The sequence below is a fragment of the Fistularia commersonii genome, chromosome 9 (genome assembly GCF_037954325.1).
Source record: "Fistularia commersonii isolate RoL2024-O1a breed Wild chromosome 9, RoL_Fcom_v1.0, whole genome shotgun sequence".
Lineage (NCBI taxonomy): Eukaryota > Metazoa > Chordata > Actinopteri > Syngnathiformes > Fistulariidae > Fistularia > Fistularia commersonii.
The window spans coordinates 16,810,786-16,825,785 of NC_141292.1; the positions used below are offsets into that span (position 1 = coordinate 16,810,786).

Consider the following 15,000-nt stretch of genomic DNA (forward strand, 5'->3'; position numbering starts at 1 on the left):
CCGGTAGCCGCTCTCAATTTCAAGTCCCTGGAGCTCGCCTACCGGGCGGTGAATGGGACAACCCCGTCTTATCCCCAGGGTACGGTCGAGCCACATGTCCCTACTCGTCCCCTCCGATCTGCCACCTCCGGGCGTCCGTCCACCCCGTCACTCAGAGCCCCCGGCTGCCGATCCAACCGGTCTTGGCTCTTCTCGGTCTCGGCTCCTCGGTGGTGGAAAGAACTCTTGAAAAAGGGAGTGCAGGGTCACTGCCCGTCTTTGGCCGTGAGCTGAAAACATACCTCTTCACCAAGCACTACCCTACTAATGGCACTTAGCCCCCAATCCCACCCCAAAAAAAGAGTATGTATGTATGTATATGGTTCTAAGATGGCTATTTGGTTGAGTGGTCACTTTTCACTTCCGACGACTGGTACTTCGGATCTTCGGCGACTGAATTGCACTTCTTGTAAGTGGCATTGCCAAATGACTAATGTAATGTAACAAAGCATCACCTGTGAGAAGGCAGAAGGCATTTAGGAGCAGCAGATGGTGCAGCAGATGGTGGGAAGGCCAATGGATGAGGCATTGAAAGAGTCAATTAAACGCCACGCTAGCTTGAAGAAGTATGACAAAGTTGCTTCACAAAGAAGTACAAGTTACCATACAGTGGAACCATGAACTCCAAGGGCATTGACTTCCAAGATCCAAGTTGTCGCCAAGTGGATTTATTTCTTTTAGGATTATGTATTATAATGTATAATCTGTTATGTATCATACACGTAGCATAAGAGGTGGTCTGGAGCATGACTTGATAGCGTTTTTAGATAAGTGCGGTAGAAGCTGGGCTTGAACCCCTGAACATGAACAAGTGGCCTCGAGAGTTTTTGGAAAAATTTGAATCGACCAGCGAACAAGCAAACTCGCGGGCTTTCCGGGTTGTAGTGTCCATGCTTGTTTGCATTGTCTACATCTTTCGTCATGGTCTTCTCCTGTTGTATTGCTTGTTTGTGCTTTTTTAGGAAGCTAGCCCTCATGATGGCCTCCAAAAAAGTGGTAGTGTTAGTGGTGTTAAGAAAAAAATTAGGAAGTAGTCGATCTGAGAAGGAAATATTAGCTTAACGGGAGAGCGGTGGATCTCGCCAAGCACTACAACACGGCTAAACTAACCACCTGTACGATCCTGAAGGGGGAAGATGCGCTAAAGACGGTGGATGTGGCTAAAGGGGCGACTAGACTAACGAAGCAAAGGTCTCAAATCTTAGATGAAGTAGAAAAGTGATCCTTATTTTGGATGAAGCACAGCTAGCTGAAGATAGCATTAGCGTTAGCAAGGGTGTTGCCACTGCAAGTAGGCTTTAGTAAAGCTGATTGAGCAAAGGAAAGGCAGAGTACAAGTGGTAGCAAGAAGAGACACAGAAATAACTAAGGTAATCTAAGTCCTTTCTGTATTTCTGCCCCAAATAAACCCATAAAAAAGTTTCGAGAGTGCAGGATGTGTTTTGGAGCTCGAGTCCAAGAACAACTCGTACGCTAAGGTTCGACCGCATCTTTTTTGGGGGGTAGTGCACACAAACGTAGCCCTGGCCGTATTGGCGAACAAGTACTTGTCCTAAGGTACGTCGTATCGCTGTTTCTTCTTCAGCCCGGCGGTGAAGGAGCTGTTCACGCCCCGGATCTCCCTGCCCCCGCTGTGTCGCGGCATCGGAGGCCTGGAGGGCAGCAGCCAGCGCTCCCTGCAGCGCAACGGCACCATCAGGAAGACCCTCAGCGGCGGGATGGCGGCCATTCGCCGCCACTCGCAGTGCATCGGCATCAAGCTGCAAGCGGTGAGTCCGCGGTCGCGTGTCTTACCAAGCTAGCTTGGGTGCGTCAACAAAACAATAAGTACCTTCCCCGTTCCTTCAGGACGCCCTGGTTAATCTGATTCGTCGAGCCCGGCCCGTCTTCCTGCAGTGCCTCGGCGCCAAAATGGACGCCGGCGGCGGCTTTGACATACCGGCGCTCCGGGCACAGCTGAACTCCGCCCACTTCCTGCCAGCGCTGCAGCTCTACCGCACAGGTCGGGACCATGTGGTAGCTGATTGCTAATGCTAATAGTTCTGTTGTGATCAATTTTAAATAGCTGCTAATGTTAGCTGTTAGCATCTCAACAAGCCCCGCCTCCGTCCTCCAGGTTACCCCGACCACATGACCCTCAGCGACTTCAGGTGCCACTTCCAGGCTTTGTCCCCGCCCATCATGAAGCGCTACGCCTCCATGTTTGTCAGCCATGATGAACGAAAGGTTAGTCAGTCGCCGCCGCCGCCGCCGCCGCCATGGCCGCCCCTCATCTCACGCCGGGCGCCATCCCTGGGTCTCAGGCGGTGGAGGAGCTGCTGGCGGACCTGGACTTGGAGAAGAGGAGCGTGGTGGTTGGTGTTAGCCGGGTGAGAATGCGAGGCGTCACTGGAAAGGAAAGGGGCGGGCGCCGAAGCGAAGGATCCCTAGTGGTCAAAATGGGGAACTACAAGAGCGGTGGTGGATGCTAAGCCCAGAAATAATCACCTGGAAAACTTCAGATTCATTCTATTACGCGGCCAAACCCTTCCAAACATTTTAGCATCCTTCAAGCAGCTAATTGGCTAACGCTAATGTTAGATAAATGCTAAAATGTTAGCAATGTTAGCTAACGCTCATGCTATTCTGCAGCCAAACCCTTCTAAATGTTGTAGCATCCTTCAAGTAGCTAAGTCGCTAACATTAATGTTAGCTAAATCTGAAATGTTAGCGATGTTGGCTAACGCTGATGCTATTCTGAATCCAAACCCTTCCAAACGTTGTAGCATCCTTCAAGTAGCTATGTGGCTAACGCTAATGTTAGATAAATGCTAAAATGTTAACAATGTTTTTAACGCTAATGCTACTCTGCAGCCAAACCCTTCCAAACGTTGTAGCATCCCTCAAGTAGCTATGTGGCTAACGCTAATGCTAAAATGTTAGCTATGTTAGCTAATGCTAATGCTATTCCGCAGCCAAACCCTAGCAAACTTTGTAGCATCCTTCAAGTCGCTAAGTGGCTACTGTTAATGTTAGCTAATGCTGTAATGTTAGCAGTGTTGGCTAAAGCTAATGCTATTCTGCAGCCAAACCCTTCCAAATGTTCTAGCATCCTTCAAGTAGCTAAGTGGCTAACGCTAATGTTAGCATCCACAGCCCCAGCATTGATTCTATATCCACAGCGAAGTAACTAATGGAGGGACGAAAAGACTTAAAGTGTCTGGACTTGATGACGGCGTTTCCGATTGGTCCGGCGGCAGGGTTCCTTCACTCTGATTGGCTGCGGCGGGTGTTCAGCTAGCATCTTCCCGTTCCCCAGGTGTTCTTGAAGCGCGGTGTGCTGCAGTACCTGGAGCAGCAGCGGGACCAGCAGGTGGCCGGCTGGCTAGTCCACCTCCAGGCTGCCTGTCTGGGCCACCTGGCCCGGCAGAAGTACCGCAAGCTGAAGGTGAGCGCCAAGCTCCGCCTCCTGGACGCACCCATTGGCTGGAACACCCTGGTGTTCCTTTGAGAAAAGAAATTATGATTATTTATCTCTATGTAAACATATACGCACACATATGTATACAGGCACATTTAAAGTGTTAAAACTCAATATATATGTATATATATATGTGTGTGTGTGTGTGTGTTTTTTTGTGTATTTATATACAAACACACATTCACACCTGTATATATAAATAGATATAGACACACACAAGTCTATAAAAGAACATAAAAAGCGGTTTTATTCCATTTTTTCAGGTTTTTCGTAGCAATACTACCACACGTTTCTTTTCATATACATTTATATGGATAATATATATATAGATAGATATATGTCGATACATTTGCAGGTATAATATAACATATTACTTGATTAAGTATGGTATTATTCTGTAGTTATTATTGTGTTCGTATTGTCTATCGTATTTTCACAATCATAAGACCCACCGCACTAAAAGGCGCAGTCTCAGTTATGTGTGCCATTGCTGTATATAAGGCGCACCTGATTATAAGGCGCAGGTTTTATATACAAACCTCGCCCACACTTCCCCCTTTAACGTTCTCATGGTGTTTTCATCTGCGGCTGCCGTATAACAACACACACACACACACACACACACACACACACACACAGGGTGCACTGCGCTGTAGAGCGTGACGCACATTTTGAAGAAAATCTTAGACTTTTATTTGCGTCTTATAGTCGTGAAGATACGGTATGTGTATTTATATGTGTGTACATACATATATATGTATACACTGTTTGTGCAAATAAACACACACACTGATACATACGCACACAATAATAAACACACACACACAATGATACACACACACAATGATTTACACACACACTGATACATACACACACAGTGCTAAACAAACACTATGATACACACACATGAACACAATGATATGCACACACTGATGGACACACACACACAATGATGCATACAGACAGATTGATACACACACAATGATAAACAAACACAATGATACACGCACATACAGACACACAATGATAAACACACACAATGATATACACATGCTGATACACACACACACGCATGATGATGCACACGAACACAATGATACACACACACTGAAGCACACACACGTTGATACACACACACTATGATACACATGCACACAATCATAAACACACACACACAAAATAATACACACACGCACACACAGTGATACACATTCACACAATGATAAACAAGCACACCATGATTCACACACACACAATGATTCACACACACACTGATACATACACACTCAGTGCTAAGCAAACACTATGATACACACACATACACACACACAATGATACACATGAACACAATGATATACACACACTGATGGACACACACACACAATGATACATACAGACAGATTGATACACACACACAATGATAAACAAACACAATGATACACGCACATACACACACACAATGATAAACACACACACACACACACACAATGGTATACACATGCTGATACACACACACACAATGATAAACACACACAATGATATACACATGCTGATACACACACACACGCATGATGATACACACAAACACAATGATACACACACACTGAAGCACACACACATTGATGCACAGACACTATGATACACATGCACACAATCATAAACACACACACAAAATAATACACACACACACACACACACACACACAGTGATTCACACACATACACTGATACACATTCACACGATGATAAACAAGCACAATGATTCACACACACACAATGATTCACACACACACTGATACATACACACACAGTGCTAAACAACACTATGATACACACACATACACACACACAATGATACACATGAACACAATGATATACACACACTGATGGACACACACACACAATGATACATACAGACAGATTGATACACACACACAATGATAAACGCACATACACACACACAATGATGAACACACACACAATGGTATACACTGATATAACAACAATGATATAACAATGATAAACAAACACACTGATACATACACACGCACTACGACAAACACACAAAATGATACACACACACAAACAATGATAGACACACACACACACAGTGATTCACACACACACTGATACATACACACACACAATTATATACACACACTGATACACACACACGCACTATGATAAACACACACAGTGATTCACACACACATACACGTCTCTTCTCCCCATTCGAACGCTAAATGTTTGTTCTTTTTAGCCATTTAAAAAAAAAACAACTAAAAAAACGATGAAGTGGAAAATAACTTTATAGTGCATAAATATAACCAATTAAATTATTAATTATTATTAATTATTAATTATTAAATTAAAATAATTTAAGTTATTTTATTTCATTTTGCATTTTTGTCTCCCCACGATGACAGGTGAGGCACAGGCCTCCCCTGCCTCACCTGACTGCACGCCACTGTATATATATATGTATATGTATATATGTTTATACATATATGTGTATATTTATGTTTTTAAACGTATATAATGTGTGTGTGCAGGTGCAGCAGATGGCCGTCCGCTGCCTGCAGAGGAACCTGCGAGCTCTGCGGGCGGCGGCGGCGTGGAGCTGGTGGAGGCTGTTCTGCAAGGTGCGCCCGCTGCTGGACGTCAACATGGACAACGAGAGGCTGCGCGCCAAGGAGGCCAGTTCCCGTCACGTGACCCGATCGGAGCCCCGATCGACTTCCCCGAAGGGCTTATTGATTATCGGGTCGGTTCTGATGGTTTTATTCGTCAATCGCAGGATGAGATTTCAGCTCTGAGGCGACGGCTGGAGAAATCAGAGCGGGAGAGAAACGACCTGAGGCAGGCGGCTGACTGCAGGGAGACCAGGGTGGAGAACACACACACACACACACACACACACACACACACACACACTGATACATACATTCACTGATACATGTACACACACACACACACACACACCCTGATAATCACACATAACCATACACAATCATACGCACACTGATGCATGCACACACACTCACACACACACAGATACGTACACACACACACAATGATACATACACACATTGATACGTACACAAATACTCACACACACACACTCACACACACCGATAATCACACAAAACCATACACAATCATACGCACACTGATGCATGCACACACACTCACACACACAGATACGTACACACACACACACACAATGATACATACACACATTGATACATACACAAATACACACACACACACGGATAATCACACAAAACCACACACAATCATTCGCACACTGATGCATGCACACACACAGACACACACACTGATACATACATTCACTGATACATGTACACACACACACAATGATACATACACACATTGATACGTACACAAATACACACACACACACACACACACACCCACACACACTGATAATCACACAAAACCATACACAATCATACGCACACTGATGCATGCACACACTCACACACACACACACACACACTGATACATACATTCACTGATATACGTACACACACACACACAATGATACATGCACACATGCACACACATAATGATACATACACACATTGATACATACACAAACACACACACACACACTTAGATACATACACACACACACTTAGATACATACACACACACACACTCACACAGACAATGATAAACACACACAATGATACATGCACACGCACACACACACACACACACACACGCACTGATACGTACACACGCACACACACACACTGATACATACATACATACACAAAGACAATGATAAACACACACAATGATGCACACACTGATACATACATACACACACACACACACACACGGATATGTACACACACACATACACTGATACATGCACACACAATGATACACACACAAACACACACACACTGATTCGTACACACACATAGACAATGATGCACACACAGACTTATGCACACACGCCATAAACACACACAATAATACACACACTCACATACACACTGATGCATACATACACTAATACATACGCACACAATGATACACACACACTGATATACAAACACAATGGTACAAACACAATGATACACACACAACGACTGATACATACACACGCAAACACATTGATACACACAAACACAGACACACACTGATACACACACACACAGACACACACTGATACACACACACAGTGATGCAGATTAACACAAACACACACATGGATATGCATTCACTTAGAAAGATGGACCCACACACACATACACACTGACACATAGATACATATATGCACACACACGTACACCACATACACAAACATAGACACACACACACACACACATCTACATTCTGATGCATGGACTCACACATATAAACATACTTACACACACACACTCACTGATACGTGTACAAGCACAGTCTTAGATATACACACGTACAGACACACAAAAATACATAGGAATACACTGAAACACACACACACACACACACACACACACACACACACACACACTGACGATGGGGTCCGTGTCTGCAGGTCACAGCCATCATGTCGGAGCTGAGTGATGAGCGTTTCCGTGGCGACGCGGTGGGACAAGCTCTGGACGTGGAGCGAGCCGAGAGACTCCGGCTCAGCAAGGAGAACAAGGAGCTGCAGGTGGACCACTAGAGCAGGAGAGGACTAGTGGACCAGGGGACCAGACCAGCTCATGACTGGACAACTAGTGGACCAGGACACTAGTGGACCAGGACACTAGTGGACCAGGGGACCAGACCACTTCATGACTAGACAACTAGTGGACCAGGACACTAGTGGACCAGGGGACCAGACCACTTCATGACTAGACAACTAGTGGACCAGGACACTAGTGGACCAGGGGACCAGACCACTTCATGACTAGACAACTAGTGGACCAGGACACTAGTGGACCAGGGGACCAGACCACTTCATGACTAGACAACTAGTGGACCAGGACACTAGTGGACCAGGGGACCAGACCAGCTCATGACTAGACAACTAGTGGACCGGGACACTAGTGGACCAGGGGACCAGACCAGCTCATGACTAGACAACTAGTGGACCAGGACACTAGTGGACCAGGGGACCAGACCACTTCATGACTAGACAACTAGTGGACCAGGACACTAGTGGACCAGGGGACCAGACCACTTCATGACTAGAACACCAAGTGTACCAGGACACTGGAGGACTAGTGGACCAGGGGACCAGACCACTTCATGACTAGACAACTAGTGGACCAGGAAACTGGAGGACTAGATGACTAGTTGAATAAAGTAGACTGAAGTAGTGTTAGACTACATAACCAGAAGACGAGAGAACTAGAGGAGTACACAACATGACAATGAGGGGACAAGAGGACTCGAAGACTAGATGGCCTAAGGGCCGCGTGAATAGACAAATAAGTTACTAGGAGACAAAGGGACTGAGGGAATAGGGGACCAGATAATCGGGCAACTGGGGGAGTGGACGAATAGATGACCAACTGATGAAATGACAAGAAGACAAGACAACTAGAGGACTCAGTGAATAGACGATTAGGGTACAAAGGGACTGGAGGACTACGAGGCTATGGGACAAGAGGACTTGGGTACTTGGAGGCTAGGAGTCTACAGGACTAGGGGACTGGGGGACTAGGGGGGTAGGGGACTAAAGGACTAGATGACGTAAGGGCGACATGAATAGACAAACAGATGGCCAGGTGACTAGAGGACCAGAGGACTGGGCAACTGGGGGACTAGATGAAGAGATGACCAGTTGGTGAGAGGACTACAAGACTGGGCAAATAGACAACTAGAGGACAAAGGGACTAGGGAGCTGGAGGACTAAGATGCTAGGGGACTAGAAGACTAGATGATACAAGAACTACAGTACATAAATAGACAAACTGATGGCCAGATGGTGAAAGGAGAGTACAAGGCAAACAGAGGACTCGCCAAGAGGAGGTCTTAAGGGCCAGATGACCAGACCACTTCATGACTAGTCAACTAGTGGACGAGGCAGAAGAGTGAAGGCCTACAGAACAGGGCAACTCAAGGACTCATTGAATGGGTGACTAAGGGACTACAAGGTGAGGAGGCTAGGAAGCTCGGAGACTAGATGTAAAGGTGGCTAAGGGACTCGAGTGCCAGGAGTCTTGTGGACTAGGTAGCCAGGGGACTACAAGGTTGGGGAACTAGAGGACTAGTGTACTCGTCTCAAAATTAGTATCCTGAAATTTAGATGTTTTATTTTGTCTTCTATCTCTTTCTCTCTGTCTCACTCCCTCCTTCAGGCCCGTCTGGACCAGAGTCGCGTTGCCATGGAAACGTTGGAGAAGCAGCTGGAGGAGCAGAAGCAGAGGGCCGAGGCGGCAACCAATCAGAGGGCGGCGGGGACAGGTAGCCAACCGCTGAGCTGCTTTCAAACGCCTTCACCTTCACCTTTCACGCCTCGCACACTGCCATCTGGGACTTCCATGGAAAATTATTATTATTATGAAAACCAGAATAACAGCAATAAGGACACTGAATACATATAATGATTATTAATTATTATTGTAATAATTAGACTAGCTGTAATTAAATAATAACAACAATAATATATAATGTTATAGATGATGACAATTGTGCTAAAAGAAAAGTGATAATAGTAATGAAAACAACAAGAATGACAATAATAATGAAACATAATAATAGATTATAACAACAAAAATATGAGATTAATAATGCTAATTATGTTAATAATGTTATAATAATGTTTAGATAATAATAATTACTCATCATTACTAATGACAGTCATTAATCATAAAGATAACGAGAAAATCAACACCAGCGATAATAATAATGATAACAATTATAATTGTAATAATAGTCGTAATACTTCACAATAATAATAATGGTCATGATGTCAATAATAATAAGGGTAATTATTACAATAATAATTATAATGATAATAACACCAACCAATTTTTTTTATAATAATTTTAATCATGACCACAGTTATAATGATATTAATAATAGCAATGATAATACTAATAATCCAGATCATAAAAAATAACAATGAGATGATACAGCAGTAATAATAAAATAAAAATCGTATTAAATAACATTTAATAATAATACAAAAAATAAACAAAAATATAATAACATATCAATGACAACAATAGTGATAAGAATAACAACAACCAATTCCAATCAGTAAGCTCACCGGTTATCTGTCACGTGACGGCATAACAACCCCTGACCCCTGACCTCTGACCTCTGACCTCTGACCTCCGCCGGCAGAGAGCGAGCTGGCCCTGCAGCTGGAGTGCTGCCAGACGGAGGTGGAGTTCGTGAGGCGGCGGCTGAAGCAGACGGAGGAGAAGCTGGAGGCGGAAAGACAGACGCGGCAGGAGCTGGACGCCAAGGTGACCCAATACCCGATCGATCGATTTATTGATAACCGATCGATAACCGCCGGTTCCTCCCGCTCAGGTGGCGGCGCTGCAAACCCAGCTGGACCAATCGCGGAGGAGCGTCGCCGAGCTGAAGCGACAATGCCGCCGCGTGACCTCCGACCTCCAGGACGCTCGGGTCCTGAGCGACAGCCTGCAGAGCCGCATGCACGACGTGGACAGGAAGCAGAGGAGGTGCCCAAACAAGCCACTTCCTGTAGCCTTGCACCCTGAAACTAGCATAGCTTAAGTGTGTGTGTGTGTGTGTGTGTGTGTGTAGGTTCGACGGTCAGCTGACCCAAGCCCTGGAGGAGGCGGAGAGCGAGCGCGAGCAGAAGGACAAGGCCATTCAGGAGAACGCGGCGCTCGGCGCTGAAGTCTTTTCCCTGCGCCGTAGTCTACAAGTCAGAGCCTCGCTCTTGCCCCCGGTGGCCAAACAAGGAAGCGGCGGCGTTTCAACAAAATGTGTGTGTGTGTGTGTGTGTAGGAGAGCCAGGCCACCGCGTCTCGCCTGCAGAAGCAGGAGGCGGAGCTTAACGCGCAAGTCCTGGACTTGAGCCTGCACGCAGGCGGCGCCTCCGAGTCGCCGCCGGAGTTGAAGAAGCAGCTGCGCCTTGCGGAGGCGCAGGCGGGCGAGCGCGGCGAAGAGGCGGCGAGGCTGAACGCCGCCGTCCAGCAGCAGCAGCAGGTGCGGAGGAGAGAAACCCTTCCATGACCATCTTCTGGTGACGTCCACGTTCCAAACTCCAGCCCCTCATGGTTCATCTCCGCCCCCCTTGCAGGTCCACATGCGCCTGGAGATGGAGATGGAGAGGATGAAGCAGATCCACCAGAAGGAGCTGGAGGACAAGGAGGAGGAGCTGGAGGACGTGCACAAGTCGTCACAGAGACGGGTGCGACAGTCAGGCGAGATGGATCTCGACCCCGATTGGCTGAGAATGTCCCCTCGGCCAATCAGGGAAGAGGATCGGCGGCGGCCGGGGGCATCTGATGCACCTTTACTCCCAGCTGAAAATTCTGTAGGGGAAAGAATATATTAATGTTTGTAAAATGTGTGTGTGTGTGTGTGTGTGTGTGTGTGTGTGTGTGTGTGTGTGTGTGTGTGTGTGTGTGTGTGTGCAGCTGAGGCAGCTGGAGATGCAGCTGGAGCAGGAGTATGAGGAGAAGCAGATGGTGATTCACGAGAAGCACGACTTGGAGGGACTTGTCGCAACTCTGTGCGACCAGGTGCGCACACACACGTGCACACACACACACACACATGTGCGTGCACACACACACACGTGCACACACACACATTCATGCGCACACACTCTGACACACTGAACTTTCCAGTTCACATGGTAACCAACTTCCAACCAACAAAGGAAGTTGGTCCTGACTTGTACTCTCTATGCTATCACTTGTTCTCCGTTTGCAGTACTGCTGTGGTACTGATGTGTACTTTGTAGTACTGAATGGAACTGTAAAGTATCACATTGCAAATCATAGTACAATGTATTTAGTCGCACAGTATTGCACAGTACATTGTACTACAACATACTTAGCAAACAGGAAGTGTGCGTTCTCCTTTGTGGCTCTTGCATTCTGGGGTTCTTTGTGGCGGTTCTTGACTTCTGGGGTGCTCTGCGCCCAGGTGGGGCACCGGGACTTCGACGTGGAGCGCAAGCTGAGGCGGGACCTGAAGAGGACGCACGCCTTGCTGGCCGACACCCAGCTGCTGCTCGCCACCGTCGACAGCTCGACCCAGAAGATGCCCGACGGTGGCAAGGAGCAGATCGAGAAGCTGCACTGCCAGGTGAAGCCTCCCGCGACCGGAACTTTGCCTCACACGACTATTAGCCGGGTGGGGTCACATGACCGTCACATGACCAGAACCTCACCTGCACATGACTGTCAGCTAGGTCAGGTCACTGTCACATGACTGGAACTTCTCTGTCACTTGATGGACACAAATCTTGCCATTGGCCAGGTGAGGTCTTCTGAAGGTCACCTGTAACCCAGGTGCAGTCACATGTCCAGAACTTCACTGTCACATGATGGACCCTTACATACCTCTTGATGGACCATTACCTGCCTCTTAGCCAGTTGAGGTCCATCACATGACATCACTGTTAGCTTGCACCTGACTGTCCCTTGAGTGCCACCTGACTTGCCTGGCTGTTGGCGCAAGAGTGGTCACCAGACCTCCACATTCTCCAACCACCTCTCCATGTGCTCCTCCAGCTGGAGGAGAGCGAGGCAAGGCGGCAGGAAGCCGAGGGCGCCCAGGCCACCCTTGCCCAGGAGCTGGAGAACACTCAGATCGAGCTGGAGAACATCTGCAAGCAGAAGAGCCTGGTGAGTCCGAGGCGTCGCCTGAAAATCACAGACAAGATTGACTCGTAGGACAGTTAGCATGAAAATGCAAACACAAATTTGGGCATTAACGTTGTTATTGCTGTGAGCCAGGCGGACGAGCAGGTGTCCCTGCTCCAGCATGAGAAGCAGGACCTGCTGAAGAGGCTGGAGGAAGACCAGGAGGACCTGAACGAGCTGATGAAGAAGCACAAGGCTCTCATCGCCCAGGTGGGTCGGGGGTGGAGATGAGGATGGAGTAGGGGGATCCTTCAGGAACCATCTGACCATACATCTCCTTCAGTCCTCTAGCGACATCAACCAGATCCGGGATCTGCAGGCGGAGCTGGAGGAGGCGAGCAAGCGGCGGCAGCAGCTGCAGGAGGAGGTGACGGAAGGGGGGCGGAGCCTAAACCTTTACTTCCGCTATATATCATACAGCACCGCAGTACTTTTTCGTGCTTTTTAAGTTGTTTGTACTTCAAATTTGAAGGTAGTTCAGAAGGAAGTCAGTTGTACTACTTAGTATGTTTAACCCTTGGTTACCCCACCACCCATACCCTCCTCTGATTGATGCAGCTCCAGCAGAGTGCCTCCCGGGTGCAGTTCCTGGAGGCGTCCACTGTGGGGCGCAGCATCGTCAGCAAGCAGGAGGCACGGGTGTGCGACTTGGAGAACAAGCTGGAGTTCCAGAGGGGTCAGGTCAAGAGGTTCGAGGTCAGGCGCCGCGTCAAATGTGTGTATGTGCGCACCTGTGTGTGTGTGTGTGTGTCACCAACATGTGTGTGTGTGTGTACAGGTACTGGTGTTGCGTCTCCGTGACAGCGTGGTGCGCCTGGGCGAGGAGCTGGAGCAGAGTTCCCGGGCGGAGGCCCACGAGAGGGAAAACGCCCACTACTACCAGCAGCGTCTGCAGGAGTGCCGGGTGGAGATGGAGGACCTGGTGCAGAGGGAGCAGGAGAGCAGCCGAAGGCGCATGGAGCTGGTAGCTATGCCCCCTGCACCATGTTTACACCACCAAGTACAAAGCATACACTTCCCTGCACCATGCCTACATCTCCCTGTAACAAGCTTACACCTCCTCGGTCCATTCCTTCACTTACATGTACTACATCTTCACCACCCTGTGCTGTAATTTCATCTCTCTGTACCTTACCTACACCTGCCTGTGCAATACATGCCTCTCTGTACTTTACTTACACCTACCTGGACTAAGCCCTTACGTCCTTGCAACACACCTACACCTCCCTGTACCACACCTACACCTTCCTGCAAAATACCCTCAACTCCCTGTGCAGTATCTGCACCTTCTTGTACCATGCCTACACCTCACTGACTAAGGCCTGCACCTCCCTGTACTACACCTCTCTTAACCATGCCCCTTCTCTTCTGTGCTGACCTACTCAGCCTACATGACCCCGTACATTGCTCACACCTACCAGTATTGTACCTACACCTTCCTGTTCTGGCAACACCTCCCTGTAACATACCTACACCTTCCCTGTACACTGTTTACACCTTCCAGAAGCATGCCTACACCTCCCCGTACCATAACTTCACCTCGCCTTACCATGCCCAGCCTCTCTATACTGTACCTACACCTCCCCGTAACATACCTATGCCTCCCAGTTGGCTACCTACCTCCCTGTACCCTACCTTCACCTCCCTGTACCCTACTTTCCACCCCCCTGTACCCTACTTTCCACCT

The 15,000-nt window shown here is 47.6% G+C and overlaps 1 protein-coding gene across 4 annotated transcripts in view; it reads left to right on the forward strand.

Annotated features, from left to right (window-relative positions):
* The window catches only part of myo18b (myosin XVIIIB), a 44,796-nt gene that overhangs the window by 21,109 nt on the left and 8,687 nt on the right, over positions 1–15,000 (forward strand). For all 4 annotated transcript variants that reach the window (XM_086152818.1, XM_086152817.1, XM_086152819.1 and 1 more), the window contains 21 exons: positions 1,625–1,808; positions 1,888–2,041; positions 2,156–2,265; positions 2,343–2,408; positions 3,338–3,466; positions 6,051–6,194; positions 6,296–6,385; positions 8,057–8,176; positions 9,813–9,918; positions 10,804–10,928; positions 10,996–11,150; positions 11,236–11,359; positions 11,443–11,643; positions 11,738–11,848; positions 12,078–12,182; positions 12,592–12,753; positions 13,182–13,295; positions 13,407–13,523; positions 13,597–13,680; positions 13,872–14,009; positions 14,092–14,277. In XM_086152818.1, coding sequence (XP_086008944.1) covers positions 1,625–1,808; positions 1,888–2,041; positions 2,156–2,265; positions 2,343–2,408; positions 3,338–3,466; positions 6,051–6,194; positions 6,296–6,385; positions 8,057–8,176; positions 9,813–9,918; positions 10,804–10,928; positions 10,996–11,150; positions 11,236–11,359; positions 11,443–11,643; positions 11,738–11,848; positions 12,078–12,182; positions 12,592–12,753; positions 13,182–13,295; positions 13,407–13,523; positions 13,597–13,680; positions 13,872–14,009; positions 14,092–14,277 — 2,725 coding nt within the window. The remainder of the gene's footprint in view (positions 1–1,624; positions 1,809–1,887; positions 2,042–2,155; positions 2,266–2,342; positions 2,409–3,337; positions 3,467–6,050; positions 6,195–6,295; positions 6,386–8,056; positions 8,177–9,812; positions 9,919–10,803; positions 10,929–10,995; positions 11,151–11,235; positions 11,360–11,442; positions 11,644–11,737; positions 11,849–12,077; positions 12,183–12,591; positions 12,754–13,181; positions 13,296–13,406; positions 13,524–13,596; positions 13,681–13,871; positions 14,010–14,091; positions 14,278–15,000) is intronic.